The sequence below is a fragment of the Cydia fagiglandana genome, chromosome 14, assembly GCF_963556715.1.
Source record: "Cydia fagiglandana chromosome 14, ilCydFagi1.1, whole genome shotgun sequence".
NCBI classification, from domain to species: domain Eukaryota; kingdom Metazoa; phylum Arthropoda; class Insecta; order Lepidoptera; family Tortricidae; genus Cydia; species Cydia fagiglandana.
Window position 1 is genome coordinate 17,549,452 of NC_085945.1, and position 14,885 is coordinate 17,564,336.

General features: G+C 37.3%; 1 protein-coding gene across 1 annotated transcript in view; it reads right to left on the minus strand.

Moving 5' to 3' along the window:
- Positions 1-13,941, minus strand: part of LOC134670818 (probable cytochrome P450 49a1) — a 31,798-nt gene extending 17,857 nt beyond the window's left edge. The window contains exons 1-2 of the mRNA XM_063528641.1: positions 13,824-13,941; positions 12,115-12,297 (exon numbers count right to left, since the gene is read on the minus strand). Coding sequence (XP_063384711.1) covers positions 12,115-12,297; positions 13,824-13,926 — 286 coding nt within the window. The 5' untranslated portion in view covers positions 13,927-13,941. The remainder of the gene's footprint in view (positions 1-12,114; positions 12,298-13,823) is intronic.
- Positions 13,942-14,885: the final 944 nt, after the last annotated feature.

Genomic DNA, 14,885 nt, shown 5'->3' on the forward strand with positions numbered 1-14,885 from the left:
TAGTTTTAGCAGTTTTGTCAATCGCAATCACTTTTTAGTATCTGAGATATAAAAACAAGTGTTTTAAAAAGAAAACTAGTGCCTGCGCTAAATCAGAGGATTGAGTTGACGAGCCGACACCACCGCTCCGTTTAGTAAGCCGTGGTAAAAAACCGGAACAAAAGGGATTCAAGTATCATGACCTTTAGTGTCGTACTATAATCACGTGACCAGTGTTGTCAGCATAGCAAAAACCATAAAATAGCACTGGCGCGCCCTCAAATCCCACGACTCTTCTCTTTCCGCACAGACTCTAACTACATGTATTAGCTACTGTAAAGGTTTGCAACCTTTACAGCCTTTTTAATCTGTGACTGGTTAGTTATGATATTTAAATTTAGAATATTAGCCCGCTGTCAAATAGAACGCGGTGCGCATTCGGCATTCTAGTGTAGTAAACGAAGCAAGTTGTTGTATGGAGACCCATGCATTAATTCCTCAGTCGATGAAATTTTGCTTGGTTATTGTATAGTATGAGCCGAAACTAACATATAAATATCCAAAAAAAAAACCACTCCTAAGTTAGGTATTTATACGTAAAAATACAAATCTGTTTATATATTGAACCGAGTAATTCCTCGTCCAAAATTATTTTACCAAATAAGTTATTTGTATCAGTATGTGATACTAGAAAAAAATCTAAAACTTTTGTTAAACATGAGAATATTTTTTTACGATAATTCCTTTTTTGGCGCTCATTTTCATCGGAAAATTGCTCTGCCATTTTTTCCTTCTTATATGATCTTAGAATATAATTTGACGTAGTGGGTAAGAAAATCCAAAAAAAAATGCATACCCAAGTTTATGTATTTTAGAACTATAAACTCCGGCCTGCACCGTCTACTGTATTCCGTGGGTCCCACTCAGTAACCATTTTGGCCCACCTTGGAGAAGGCGATGGCGGGACGACTTGGACACATTCTACCCCAAATGGTGGGAAAATGCCGATGACAGGGTCGAGTGGAACAAACGAGGGGAGGCCTTTGCCCTGCAGTGGGACACCAAGTAGGCTAGAAAAAAAAAAAAAAAAAAAATAACTATAAAAAACTGAGAGTGGAAAATTTCTTAGCCTGATTTCTTTTAAAATATATACTAAGTAGTCACGTATATACTTAAATCCAAAATATCCAAAAGAACTGTCATCCCTTGTACACCCCGCTCCCTATACACTGCTCCCGATATGTTTAGTTTTGAATACGCTCGTAATTTTTTTGGATGTTTTTATAGTTGAATGGAAAGAAAACTGTGAACTTAATTCAATAAATAAAATGGATAGAGAAATTTTCCACAGCGAGTAAAAGGGCAATTTCTGAAAAAAAGTATAGTTACATGGTAAATTTTTTAGATTTTCAATTTGTATGTATAAATCGGCAATAAAATGGCATTCCAGTGAAAAAATTAGACTGAGCAATTTTCCGGTCCAAGCCACGTCAAAAAATTATATTTTGTTAATATTGGTATTTCTGCGGGGATTTTTTTTTTTGATATTTCATATATTGTTGCAATACGTTACATGAACATGTCCGGAGAAGAAAGTTTAAACGGAGCAATTTTCCGTAAAAAGATATTAACGATTTAAGACTTTAGGTATTTACTTAAATACTATTATTATTATTCTTTGGAAATTTATACAATACTTTTTATTTATTGATACTTTATCATACTGTAAAGCTTTTTCTGGCTGAGGAATTACTGCGGGATCCACTACCTTTATTTACTACACTATTCGATCAGAGGCAGCTACCTAGTATATATAGATGTTGATCTTATTGTAAAAATTAGCTAAAAACATATTTTAAAAAGAAAGTCGAAGAAAGTGTTTCCCTTGCCCACGGTGTCCTCCCGTTAGGTCGTCCTCTTTACACTACCTACTACTAAAGTACTACTGTAGCAGTTGTAAAGTAGTAGTAAGTAGTACAGTCTCCATCACATATATGGGAGCGGCCAAGGTGTTCACAATATCTGAACACGCACTCTATAACGCCTTGACAATAGAGGCGTGTTCAGATCTTTGTGAGTGCCTTGATCGCTCCGATATATCTGATGGCGACTGTACTACTAAAGTAGCTTAATGAAAGTTGACTTAGTATGTATACCTACTTAGTTTTGTGTCGAAGAGAGCAATATTTACCCACATGTTTTTCACGGTTTAACACGTTAAATACAGCTTCTCTATTGTATGCAAATGCGACATTTAAACAAATTTAGTACACATCTTAATTGCATATTTTAGGCGAGTTCGAGTTTCTAAAATCCTTATTATTTACATAAAGAAAGATCAGTAAAAAAATATATTATGTAAAATAACACAGATATTAATTTAAGTAAATTTCTTTCGGCTAAACTGAAAGCTTCTTGAGATCCGATTTAGTTATTTTTAATATTACCTTTTTAAATTAATATTTGTTTTATATTACTACGTTGCTACCTATAGTTAAAAAGCCGACTTGATAGAGATATCAAGACAGTGATATCATCTTTAAGCTTATACCAAAGTCGAATAGCGGTAAACCGGAATAGAAAAGGCACAAATTATATTACTTGATGTTTAAGCCTACTCAAATTTAGAAGTCAAAATTAATTCAATTCAAAGAACTTAGGTTAAAAGTGTGCTAAATATCCATTGGTAGTCGGGTAAAAAACACAAGTTTTTTTAATTTAGAAAAACTACTTATAAGAATTGGCGTCGGGCTTTTATCATTGTGCAGGCATGTGGGTGTGTGTGTGTGTGTGTGTGTGTGGTATAATGTAAAATTATGTGAATGATTCCTACCAATTTAACATAGTATTATAATTTTACCACTTTGCTAAAGTACCTGATAAAAGGCCTCAATTTCTCTAAATATTTTTCTGATGCTAAAAAATAGCCTGTCAGTGTGACCCCAACCAAAATTAAATTTTAACTTTATATAAACTTCATTTTCATTTTGAACTTTGAAAACAAAACCTGGATACACTATACCTATGTGCGAGTTTTCACAGACTCAAAAGTACCAAACATTCAAGCATTTAGACTTAAGTATATTTTAAATACGAGTCTGATACGGATACCAACATTACCAACGCAATTTAATTAAAATCTGTGCAAATTGCAAAAACAACGACATAGAATTATAATAACATTACCTGTGAATGAAGTTACGGTATATGTGCCACTATAAGCACATGGTTAGATGGGTTCCAATTCAAAACGGGTTATAATATAATACTTTGATCTCACGATTCGCCATTTGCGAATCTCTACCACGCCTCTTTCTAAGTAGGCCTTTGAAATTAATAAGGCTCATTTAAACGGTTAGCAAAAAAGTAGGATAAAATATGAATTAAACATAGGTATACATTTATTAAATGACTGAAATGAAAAAAAACGGCTGTAACTATTTCTATTTATGGGTTATAAAGTCTTTTAATACCTTTTCGACGCTGTGTCAAACACAAAAGCTGTCACTCGGACGCCACGTCACCAAAGTGTCAAAACTGAAATTGAACTTTATGCATATGCACGTAGGTCTATGTTGCTCTGTGGTCAGTGGGGGATTAGACCTACGGTGCGGATATATACGTCATTGGCGTCCAAAAGGTGTGATAATTGAGTCAGTGAACGGAAATTGAATCGACTCCCTATTTCATCAGGAATGACCCGGAACGAGGGTCATTAAACGAAACACAATTAGGTTATTAAAGCTTCGGCAAGGTCCCTGAAGTTGCAGTAGTCCATAGGCTATGGTGACTACTTTCCATCAACCGAATTGTATGCCTGTATGCATTATTAAAAAAACAATTCCGATTTAACCGTTAATTTTATACACCTACTTCAAACTTTAATTAATTGTAACAACTAATAACACTTATCATAAATGTTTCATCTTACGGTTCTTTTTTTAACTGGACTAATTTTAGTGAATTACGACCATAACAGCTTAGTTATTATGTGCGTGTGAATCAAAGCGCACGTATTTATTTAGGTTCGTATCTTTCTGCAAACTAATAGTTTCTATTATAATATAACTTTGCAAAAACAGTACCGTTAATATATGGGTGAATGAAACCTTTCTTGTTTTTCGACAGAAATACGAGCATGTACTACACTATAAGGTAAATGTCTCAGTACTCGAAATTCTAATACGCAATTAGATGATATCCTGTCACAAGGATGTAAAGATGATAATGCATTTACTGGGACTCAGAAACTCGGACGTCTACTTTTTATAACTAAAATAAGTTACTGGCGAAAATTTCATTTTTGGTACAAGCTTTTATCACTGAGACACTGACTGTACTTTTCTTCCCATAGGCAACTAATGAGACTATTCTATTGTCGGCGGATTTGCCCTAACGCCCAGTAGGCCCAGGCCTAGCAATGTACAAATTGCAGAACATTCCCAAAAAGCGGAAACGTTCTCGAGAATGTTCTCAGAACATTCCTGCAACATGGAAATTATTGTTTAAACAAGAGAATATACTTGAAATAAAGTTTAAATAGGCATAACTTAAAACTAAATGTTATTATGCATATATTATTGTCTATTACAGTTAGCTATTTTGTTGATGTGATAAGTTTACCAATAAGTTGCTTAAATTCTCACTGTATATCAGAGAACATTTCGACTTTCGACAATTTTTTCCTAAATTTTTTTTTTGTTTCATTACTATCTAGAGGCCTCTGTCTCCCGCCATGCCAAATCTCAGCGCGCTCGGACCAACTTGAAAAAATTTAAAAAAAAGTCGGCCATTTTGATTTTTTTTAATGCAATTTATTTTGTCTCGGGGCCCTCTATGACATTTGGTCGAGCACCCCCCACCTATCACGCATCGTTTAAAAGTTGCCATACAAAATAAAAGTGGCCAGTTTTCCCGCAATTGTAGCATTTTTCCAAAAAAAATTTTTTCATTGGTATTTAGGGGACCCCGAGATTCCGTGACCAAAATTTCAGCGCGCTAGGACAAAATTAAAAAAGTAAAAAAAAAAGTCGGCCATATTGAAAAACAAAATGGCGGCGTCAAAAACTGCCAGGGTCCGTCTATGACATTTGGTCGAGCACCCCCCACCTAAGTCTGACCGTTTGGCCGGGCCGTCATACATTTTTCTGACCGGAAGCGGACGACCAAAAGTCGGAATTTTCTGGGGGTAAGGACTACACCTAAACTATCGTGAATATTCATGGTATAAACTACGATAAATAAATAAATTCTCGTTCTCGAGAACATTCTCAGAAGTTACCGAGAATTTCTCATGTGGAAAGTTTCGCAACTTTGGAAAGTTCTCGTGCGTGCATTGCTACGGCCAGGCCTAGGGCGACAAAAATTTAGGGGCGGCAAATTGTGACAAAAAATCCGCTGATGATAATAAGAACTAACTAAAAATGCAGTCGAATATAGGTGCGGCTAATAGGGCGGCTATAGGACCTGAAGCCTAGGGCGGCAAAGACTACAAATCCGCCACTGACCCCAAACACAATTGTTTCGTTGTTTTATCACAGAGTTCCTATGGCCACCTCCTGTCTCCATCATCAGATCAGCTCGATGGTACCATAATTTTGCATTGTCACCCGACTTACATAGGTAGTGTGTGCAAATTTTCATCTTCATTCGGGAAGTGGGTCAGAAACTTGACCCTTACAAACAAACATACAGAGGTACCAGTGGCGGCGCGTCAAATATATCCATAGGCAAGCCTAGGGCTAATTTGGCTCACATATAATTTCCTTTACAACTCTGCTCAAACGTCCAAAAACAGGCAAGCCGGTGGGAATCGGCTTTTATGGACGCGCCGCCACTGATAGGTACATTGCAATACAATAATAAAAAGCTTGTAAAAAAATCATTCCTACACGTCACGTCAAAACATTCTTAAGTCACCATGATACAAAGGATGACATAATAATAATCACTAATTAGTAATGGAAATAAGTTTTGATGGCAAAACAAGGTCTTTAAAACCTCTACTGTCATCTTGTTGTTATTATACTTAAACATTTTAATATAAATAGCGTCATCAACAACAAGGCCTATAAAATGATATAATGTTAACTGCCTGATTTGTCAAAGTTGTTTCGAATTCAAAATGGCCTCCTCAAGTTCAGCTATTAGGTATTTAGAAGTCAGGAAGTTAAAGTTGAGGTCGCCGTTTATGTCTTAAAGTGTCATTCTATGGAACTTGCTAAGCTATGTAAACAAAAGTCACTAGTAAATTCATCATTTAGAGACAATTTCAATGTGGCGATTTGTTTACATAGTTAGCAAGTTCCATAGAATGACACATTATGTTTAACCTTTAGTTATAGGTCCTACTCGTAAGTAGCTACAGATGTAGTGCATAATAAACTTACGACCGTGCGTATTACTATTTCAGTCATTCTCGGTACAAAAAGTACTGACATTGACTGCACTGGCATGACAAATACGAACGTTTCCGAGAAAATACGATGGAAAACAATTATGCACTACTTACATCCTTTAAGCATAGTTGGGGCAGACTCAGAAGATAAAACTAGTTTGTCGTTAAAAAACGAGTCTTACGCGTTTATTAATAGGATTCAATTTTAAACTGTCAATTTTCTCATGAAACAATTGTTTCCGTCAAATTATGAACTTATGGCATTCAGACAATTCAATCATTATGTGAATATCTTTTATGCATGAATTAGTCTTACTTTATTATTATTTATTTCTTTGACATTTAATATTTCTCGAAATTAAAATTATTTATAAGTTAAAATCCTATATTGTACACCCTAGCAGGGTATCATGATGTAGCTACTTGCCAAATGTAAGACCAAAATGTACAAATGAACATGATTACTACATGATACATGATTATTACATGATAGATGTAAATATGTATTTTTAAATATGTTCTCATGTCAGTGATGTATCGTCTTTTTGAGAATAAATGTCTTTAAACCTAAACCTACTTTCGGCTATTTAGGGTTGTCAAAATTCAAGCCATTATCTTATCTGTGGTCGTGCACGCATTGACTTCAAGTTGTATCAACCCTAATAATTGCTCGGAGCAATGCTGAGCCGAACGGAGCCGAGTTTGCACGAATTGAGGAGTTTCACACCTCTGCTTTTACAAAACGTAACATCAGAATCGGATCCACCACAGTAAGCCAATTGTCGGAAATACAAGACTTCCTTTTACAGTAACGACTGAACGCACATGTAGGCAACCATTTGCAACATTCTTGCTTCCTTTCAGAAATCGCGGATCGTGTGGCCTCGGTTAATGTGAAAATTGCACTTAGCTATGAAGTACCACCACACAGGATATCGGATTATGTGAAATGGCTCTAAAACAAATGCAGCATAGGCATACAGGGTACTACTGACCATCGGGCTTTAAATCCAGGGCTCGATTCTACTCGCTAAACTGAGCTACTTTTATTATGGCACCAACCCCGAAATCCCGAAAAATGTTTTTACTTTTTCATACATTTTGGCTGATCAGATGTCGACGTTTACTATGGAAAAGTCAAAAAAAATCCCCGATTTTAGGGTTGCTCCCATAGTAAAAGTAGCTCAATTTAGCGAGTAAAATCAAGCCCTGGAATTAAAGCCCCATGGTCAGACACATACTGTATATTCTGAGCTTTCCATTCAAGTCTGGTATTTTCATCGGATTAACATCGCTATTACCATCATCAATTCCTCGCATTGTAGGTTTACTCATAGTATCTAACAACTATATTTAATACATTGCTAACTTTCCTACAAAAATTAGGACCAAATGACTAAAAGGGCGATCATTTAGTAAGTAGTTTACCCTATAAGGAACACAAGTTTTATGTACATACTGTACATAGACTGGGCAATGTTGAAATACCTGATGAAATGAACATGTATGTTGATTGAAATCCGCTAGCAAACACGCTAACTATTAGTTACCTGCATACCAAAAGAAACTTGACTTGATTTAGGACTGCAGCAGTCCTAACTATTTTCATAGTTACATGCAACAGTTATACATTGCAGTAATTTCGATTGAAATCAGCATTACTGATTTAGAAGTATGTACTGTAAACTCGGGTTACTTTACCCAATGGAGGGTAACTTTGACCCACATGAAAAACTCATTGAAAATGGTCTAATAAAAAACATAAAAACGTCAAAGGTTAGCTAACACCAACCTCATGGCATAATTTCCATAATTAAAGTGCAATAATATAACCTGGACCGAGTAAATCTCAATGGCCAAAGTTACCCCCCGGGGCTAAAGTCCGACTTTCGGGTACTTACTTCCACGCCTTGGCAACCACGGTAACCACATGTCATGACAATAACATCTGAAGTAACAGCGACCTTGGCCGAATTATTTTGTAACGGCACTTGTATTTTGTATGCCGGTCGTCAAGTGTCATCGTCCTTAGAATAACAATCGCGACGGTTTTTATTCGGCGCTAATTTGATCATTAGTCGATGTCGTGTGGTTGAAAGCATGCTAATTCTTGTCTTTATACCACAGATGGGTCAAAAACCGTTTTAGTAATAGTTAGCGTTACCATGCCGCAGTATAAATAATTAGTGATGTACCGACTATTGATTTGGCCGACTAGCCGACTAATCGACGCTAGAATGGCCGATTAATCGGCCGACTAGTCGGCTAGTCGGCCAGATCATTAGTTATGTCTTAGTCCGGTTCAGATGCACTTAAAAACAACCGTTATACCCCTTTCGTCGCGCTATTCGTCATATTATAAATAGTAACGCTAAAAAATGTAATAAATAAAAAAATCCTAATTTATTATTTCATCCGACAACCGGACAATCGGACAAGAAAGCGACCAAGCGGTCCATAATTCGAACAAAAGTTTTCGTGAGCACCCTAAATAGGACTTTGGGTAAAATAGGTGAAAAGCTTATGTAAATATTTGCTGTTTATTTCTTTTTGTCCTGTTTTTCTGTCACTTATAAAGCGCCGACTAATCGGCCATTTTAGTCGGCTTTCCCGACTAGTCGGCAACTAATCGGTACATCTCTATAAATAATAGTAAATAGGTATAGGTACAGTCGACGTCAAAGATATGTTTACACTTTTCGCCTTATTACAAAGGAGTAAGGTGCAAAAGTGTCAACATATCTTTGACGTAGACTGTACTAAGTACAGAAGGATGACTCTCTAACAAAACGCTTCTATTACTACAGATATGATCGCTAGGTGGCGCACACGAGCAAACGTCCGTTCGCCACACTAAAATTGGTGTGGGCCGCACGTACTTGTAGCGACGCGACGAAATCGCGGAGTGAGCCACGCCTGCCTATGCACTTTTTCTGATTACATCATTCGAATGTCAACTGCAGGTGCATTATTGTTGTAGATACAGTAATCCATCAATTTTATCAATTTCCTTGTTATAATGAGTGGCGAAATAACCCAGAGGTCGATTCTTTAATCTGTGTCTTTAGGTATTTAAATAAAAGTAAACAAAATCTGCCCTCAAATGGCTCCTTAAGCCAGTTGAGGGTAGATGAAAACATTACACGATCAAATAATGTAGGTTAAAGACAGATTGTTCAGTGTCAGATCCAGGCGCGTTTGGTTGGTTAACCAATAAATGTTAGGTATAACTACCCGAAAATGTACAAATTGTTTGTTTACTTTTATTTAATAACCGGTCGGTATTTGACGACCGGTCTGGCCTAGTGGGTAGTGACCCTGCCTATGAAGCCGATGGTCCCGGGTTCGAATCCTGGTAAGGGCATTTATTTGTATGATGATACAGATATTTGTTCCTGAGTCATGGTTGTTTTCTATGTATTTAAGTATTTATATATTATATACCTATATCGTTGTCTGATTACCGACAACACAAGCCTTTTAGTCAATTTGTGTAAAAAATGTCCTATTATAATATTTATTTATTTATTTAAATACCTGAAGATACAGATTCTAATTTAACAATCTGTTATAGTTTTGAACTGGTTTTGATGTGACATCTTGGTGATTAGCGCGGGTCTATATTGTTTCCCAAATAGTTTTAAGTCATAATGTATTGTTTGTCCGAATTTTCGTTAGTCATAATTGGTTTTTCTCAGAAACGCGTAAACTTTCAGGATTGCCATAAAACAAACCTAACCTAACCTAACCTATCTATAGAATAACCTTAGGAAAAGCCTGAAAAGTTAACGGTTTCAGTTTTATGACTAACGATAATATGACAAACAATACATTATGACTTAAAACTTTATGGGAAACAAAGGGACCCCGATTAGCGCGCATCTCACGCACCACTTTCACTACATTTCGCATGCTACAATCGTGAGTGATCTCCAAGGTCTTATCAAAATAAGATCAGAACCGTAACAAGTTGTTTAAGCTAGGGGCTATTCATAAATTACGTCATTTCAAATTAGGGGGGGTGGGGGTCTGGACATCGGATGATGGTAGCATGACGTAGGAGGAAATGGGGTCATTCGAAGCATGATTTTTGGATGATTTTAGGGGGGGGGGGAAAGGAACAAAATCGACAAAAATCGATGACGTAATTTATGGACAGACCCCTATCGTAAAATCGAATTTAATCATCTAGAGTTAGACCAAGAAAAGTCTGCAACGATTTTGATAGCACACGCCATGCAAGTGTTACTCGTATTAATACCTAAGTCACAATTTCATAGAAGATTGACGTTTAAGATAACAACTCTGCGAATGCTATCAAAATCGTTGCAGACTTATCTTGGTCTAACTAGAATGATAATTTTACCTTCAAAAGTAATAATGCTAGCACACAGAACACGAGAAACCCTTCGTGAGAACAAGTCGTGCCGGAATGCACAACGAATTATGAAGACGCTAGCTTTCTTACCATTTTACTGAGGTTTCTACTAGAGATGCCTCAAATAGTGGTTTTGGCCGAATACCGAATACCAAATATTCTGCGCCGCGCCGGATATTCTGACATGCGAACATTTTAAGTCACAATATCTTATTGACGTGATGCTGGCAAATGCCTCTGTGGCGATAGCCAAAAAAAAAAAAAAGAAAGTCACAATTATTATGAAAACTGTTTACCAACAAATCACAACGTTTGCTAAGATATATTTTTTGTTGAATAAATCAGACCCATGATAATAATCAAATATTTTGTAATCAACAAATACCTACTCAAAGAAGGGTCTTCGTATTTAACAACTTTTCAAGAAAGATTGTTAGAGCTGGAAAATTTCAAGAATACATGATAAATATTAAAATAACCTAGTTATTGGTCATTATTATGTGTAATTTTTCTTTTTAGGTATTTGCAACAGATATTCGGTATTCGGCCGAATAATAGGCAACATTCGGCCGTATACCGAATATTAGGCAAAGTGACCGAAAAGGCCGAATACCGAATAGTTACCGAATATTCGTGGCATCTCTAGTTTCTACGAGTAGCTGTCATTTCTATCATTACTAATGTTTTGAAGAAACCTAGAGTGCGTCTAAGCCTAATTATGTTACACAACGAAGGCCGCAAAAATATCTGACACGACCTTACTTGTAGAGCCATAAAAGTGTGTCACATTTTTTGCGACCTTCGAATAGTAACATATCATTATTAGCCTTCACTACTTAGATTACTTAGAGCATTTAGTAACTGGAGACCCCTTGGCTCTCATTATCTTTACAAAACAGTCTGCCGATTTTTGCGGGGGAGGGGCACGTCAAATGTATGCAAGGTTTTCGGCAGGCGGGTAAGTTCTTAAAGGCCACTCCAGTTATTAAATGCTCTAAGCTTCACTGTGTCAAACTTTCGGGCTGATAAACTTCGTGCAATGAACTATAGGGGGCAGCATAGGAGCCGTCAGATTTTTGGCGCGAGTCGTAAATGTGTCGTTTATGCTTCCGATGTAGCCCACAAGATGGCAGAACCTACTATGCACAAGGAAATGTACCGACGAGAACGGTAGATGGTAGCACTTGCTTTGGACTTTGGCAATATTCATGACTATGCACATATATTTCCGATTAAGGCCACAAGATGGCAGACCCTCCAACGCGCACGGTCCCTATAACCAGTTGTAAAGAGTGAGCACTCTATGATTACTTAATTATTTCTCTATGATCCTACATATCAGAAGTCATTATATACTTACCAATATATGGCGCAAATCTCCAAGTATTCCCCACCAGCGGCAGAGGTTTAGGTCCAGGAACCTCCTCCCAGGGTCTGATGGACGAAGGGGTCACCGTTTCGAATACTGAAGTATCCAAGGCGGCGTGAGTGGAGCGGGCACGGTGGCCTTGGACTGGGCATGAGCGGAGTGGTTGTTTGGCACCTGGAGAAAAGTTTGGTATTAATGAAAGATTGATTTTATAAATAATTAAATGTTTGGGGACAATTTTACCAATGTAAGCTCGGCCTAGCCCCAAACCATGGACCAAGCTACTAGTAAATACTGACGGTCGCCATACAAGCGCCAAAGCGTGACTTTAGATTTAGTTCTAGAAAAGTAACGTAAGTATGAGGACTTAAAATCGCCAAAAAAGGGCTTTTAAAGAATTAAGCCGTGTGCGTTTCAGGTGACCCTAAATAAAAGATACCCGTGGGTGCGTAGCCAACATGCTAATCGTTTACCACGCTCCGTAGTGAACGAAACGCAAATGTCACTGCTCTAAAATAGAAGAGTAATAGAGAGACACAAAGCATTTCGTTGTCGCAACGCAAGCAATGTCACCTCGCGTAGGTAGGCACCCTGATCAGAAAGATATATCTTAGCACGCCTACGTGACGGCCCATCTACTTCAGTTTTCTCTATTCTAAAAACTTTCAGTTTTCCCTCGTGTGTATTCTAATTGATGTCTGCACTTCAATAAACAAAGTTAACAAAAAACAAAACCGTAAAATGGGGTAAGTAGGGTCAAAACTGAAATTCAAACCTCGATAACATTTTATTTTTACATATGAAAACTGAATGGTGTACCTATATAATAAGTGTTCCGGACGTTTTTTTAGTTTTTATTTTATTTTGGGTAGTTCCATTTCATAACTTTGACGATAAAGAGGAAAACCCACCTCACCCCGTAGTGCCTCGTATTTGGGGTGAGAGGGGTTTTCATACAAAGGTGATTTTGGAAAATTGTTGGATCGATTTTTTTTACTACGCGTAAACTACTTATAGCTCCATTTTAAATTGGAATACATTATTTTTGTAGCAGTAGCCTTAAAATCCCTTCTCACCCCCCTCTCTAACCTTCTCTCCCCATTTATAACCCACCTCTCCCCGCGAAACCTACTCACCCCGTTTTACGGTAATGTATAATATTATTTACACCTCATTTTTAATAATTTCTAATAAAAACTTGAAATATTATCATTTCGTTCTCTCATGCGGACATACTCGTATCGTACATATAAGTACTAATGACTGATTCATTAAATTCTAACACATTCATTGGTATAATTTAATTAACACAATTTTCTTTTGCAAAACTACATATTAAACCAGGATATTATAAAACCATATTAAAGCATAGGTACTAAGTTATCTAATTTCTTATTTAAACACGCCATTGTCTCCGTGCTCTATAAAACAGTGACGTAATACATGTACTTATATTACATGTAGGTATGCGTGTGAGCATGTATTTACGATGTAGGTAAGTAGGTATAGTAGCAAACTCTTACTTCTAAGTTTTTAGGGTTCCGTGCCTCAAAAGGAAAAAAAATAATTGTTGTCCGTCCGCCTTTTAGTCCTATGGACTTCGAGTTTTAGCCGTGGGACAGCAAAAAATGCCTATTTGAAAATTGACCCAGGGGCAGGTAAGGACACCATTGTTGTAATTAAGTAAGTATTATACTTACTGTCCAGAGGCCCTTCTGCCGCTTGGCGGTGCCTAGCGCTGGTGGTGACCTGCCGACAGTAGCTCTTGACAGGCCACTGTGCTACGCGTATCTGACTCCTCATCTTCAGCTAATAACCTGGTAACAACAATGAAATCATCATCATCATCATCTCAGCCATAAGACGTCCACTGCTGAACATAGGCCTCCCCCTTGGACCTCCATTCGTACCGGTTGGAAGCGACCCGCATCCAGCGTCTTCAGGCTGGATGGCAAAAGTGCTCGAGTGGAGACAATGAAATTCATCATCACCATCATCATTTCAGCCTATATACGTCCCACTGCTGAGCACAGGCCTCCTCCCACCCTCCAAAAACTCATTGGTTCGTACCTGGCTCGTCCAGGATTTGAACCCGCGACCTCCGGATTGAAAGTCCGACGTCATATCCACTCGGCCACCACTGCTTCAACACAATGAAACCACAATGACAATGAAATTATGACGTATAAATAACACTTGCACGGTCTATGCTACGAAAATCGCTGCAGAATTATCCGGGCCTAACGCTACATGTTTTGGTTTTTTGGATGGACATCACCATATCTAGAATTATATATAAGACTGATGGGTTATTGCTAAGAGGTACCATTGCCCACACTGTTAACTGTGCATCGCGGTGGACCTTATGCCTTTTGTAATAATAAATTTCAACTACTTACACAAATTAAATATAATACGGGCAGCAAGAAACATGCTTCTCACAGCAGTGCCTCAAGTATGGACAGTCGAACCTGCACTGAGAGAAAAGTACAACAAAAACACACTTAGAATTACAAAAATAAACTTAATCCGGGGACAAGGAGAGTCAACTAATAGGAACAAATTGACTTTTGCAATTTCTATTAGTTCTTGCAATTTCTATTATCTTTTTGTTGAAATTATATTTGGGATTACTGAGCTGTTTGTAGAAATAAATAAAGTTTACAGAAATAGTGAAACGTCCATAATTATTACTAAAACTTCATTTTTTCCCCCAGTACAGAACTGTTTTTTAATTCCTGGTGATGATTTTTCTCTCAGTG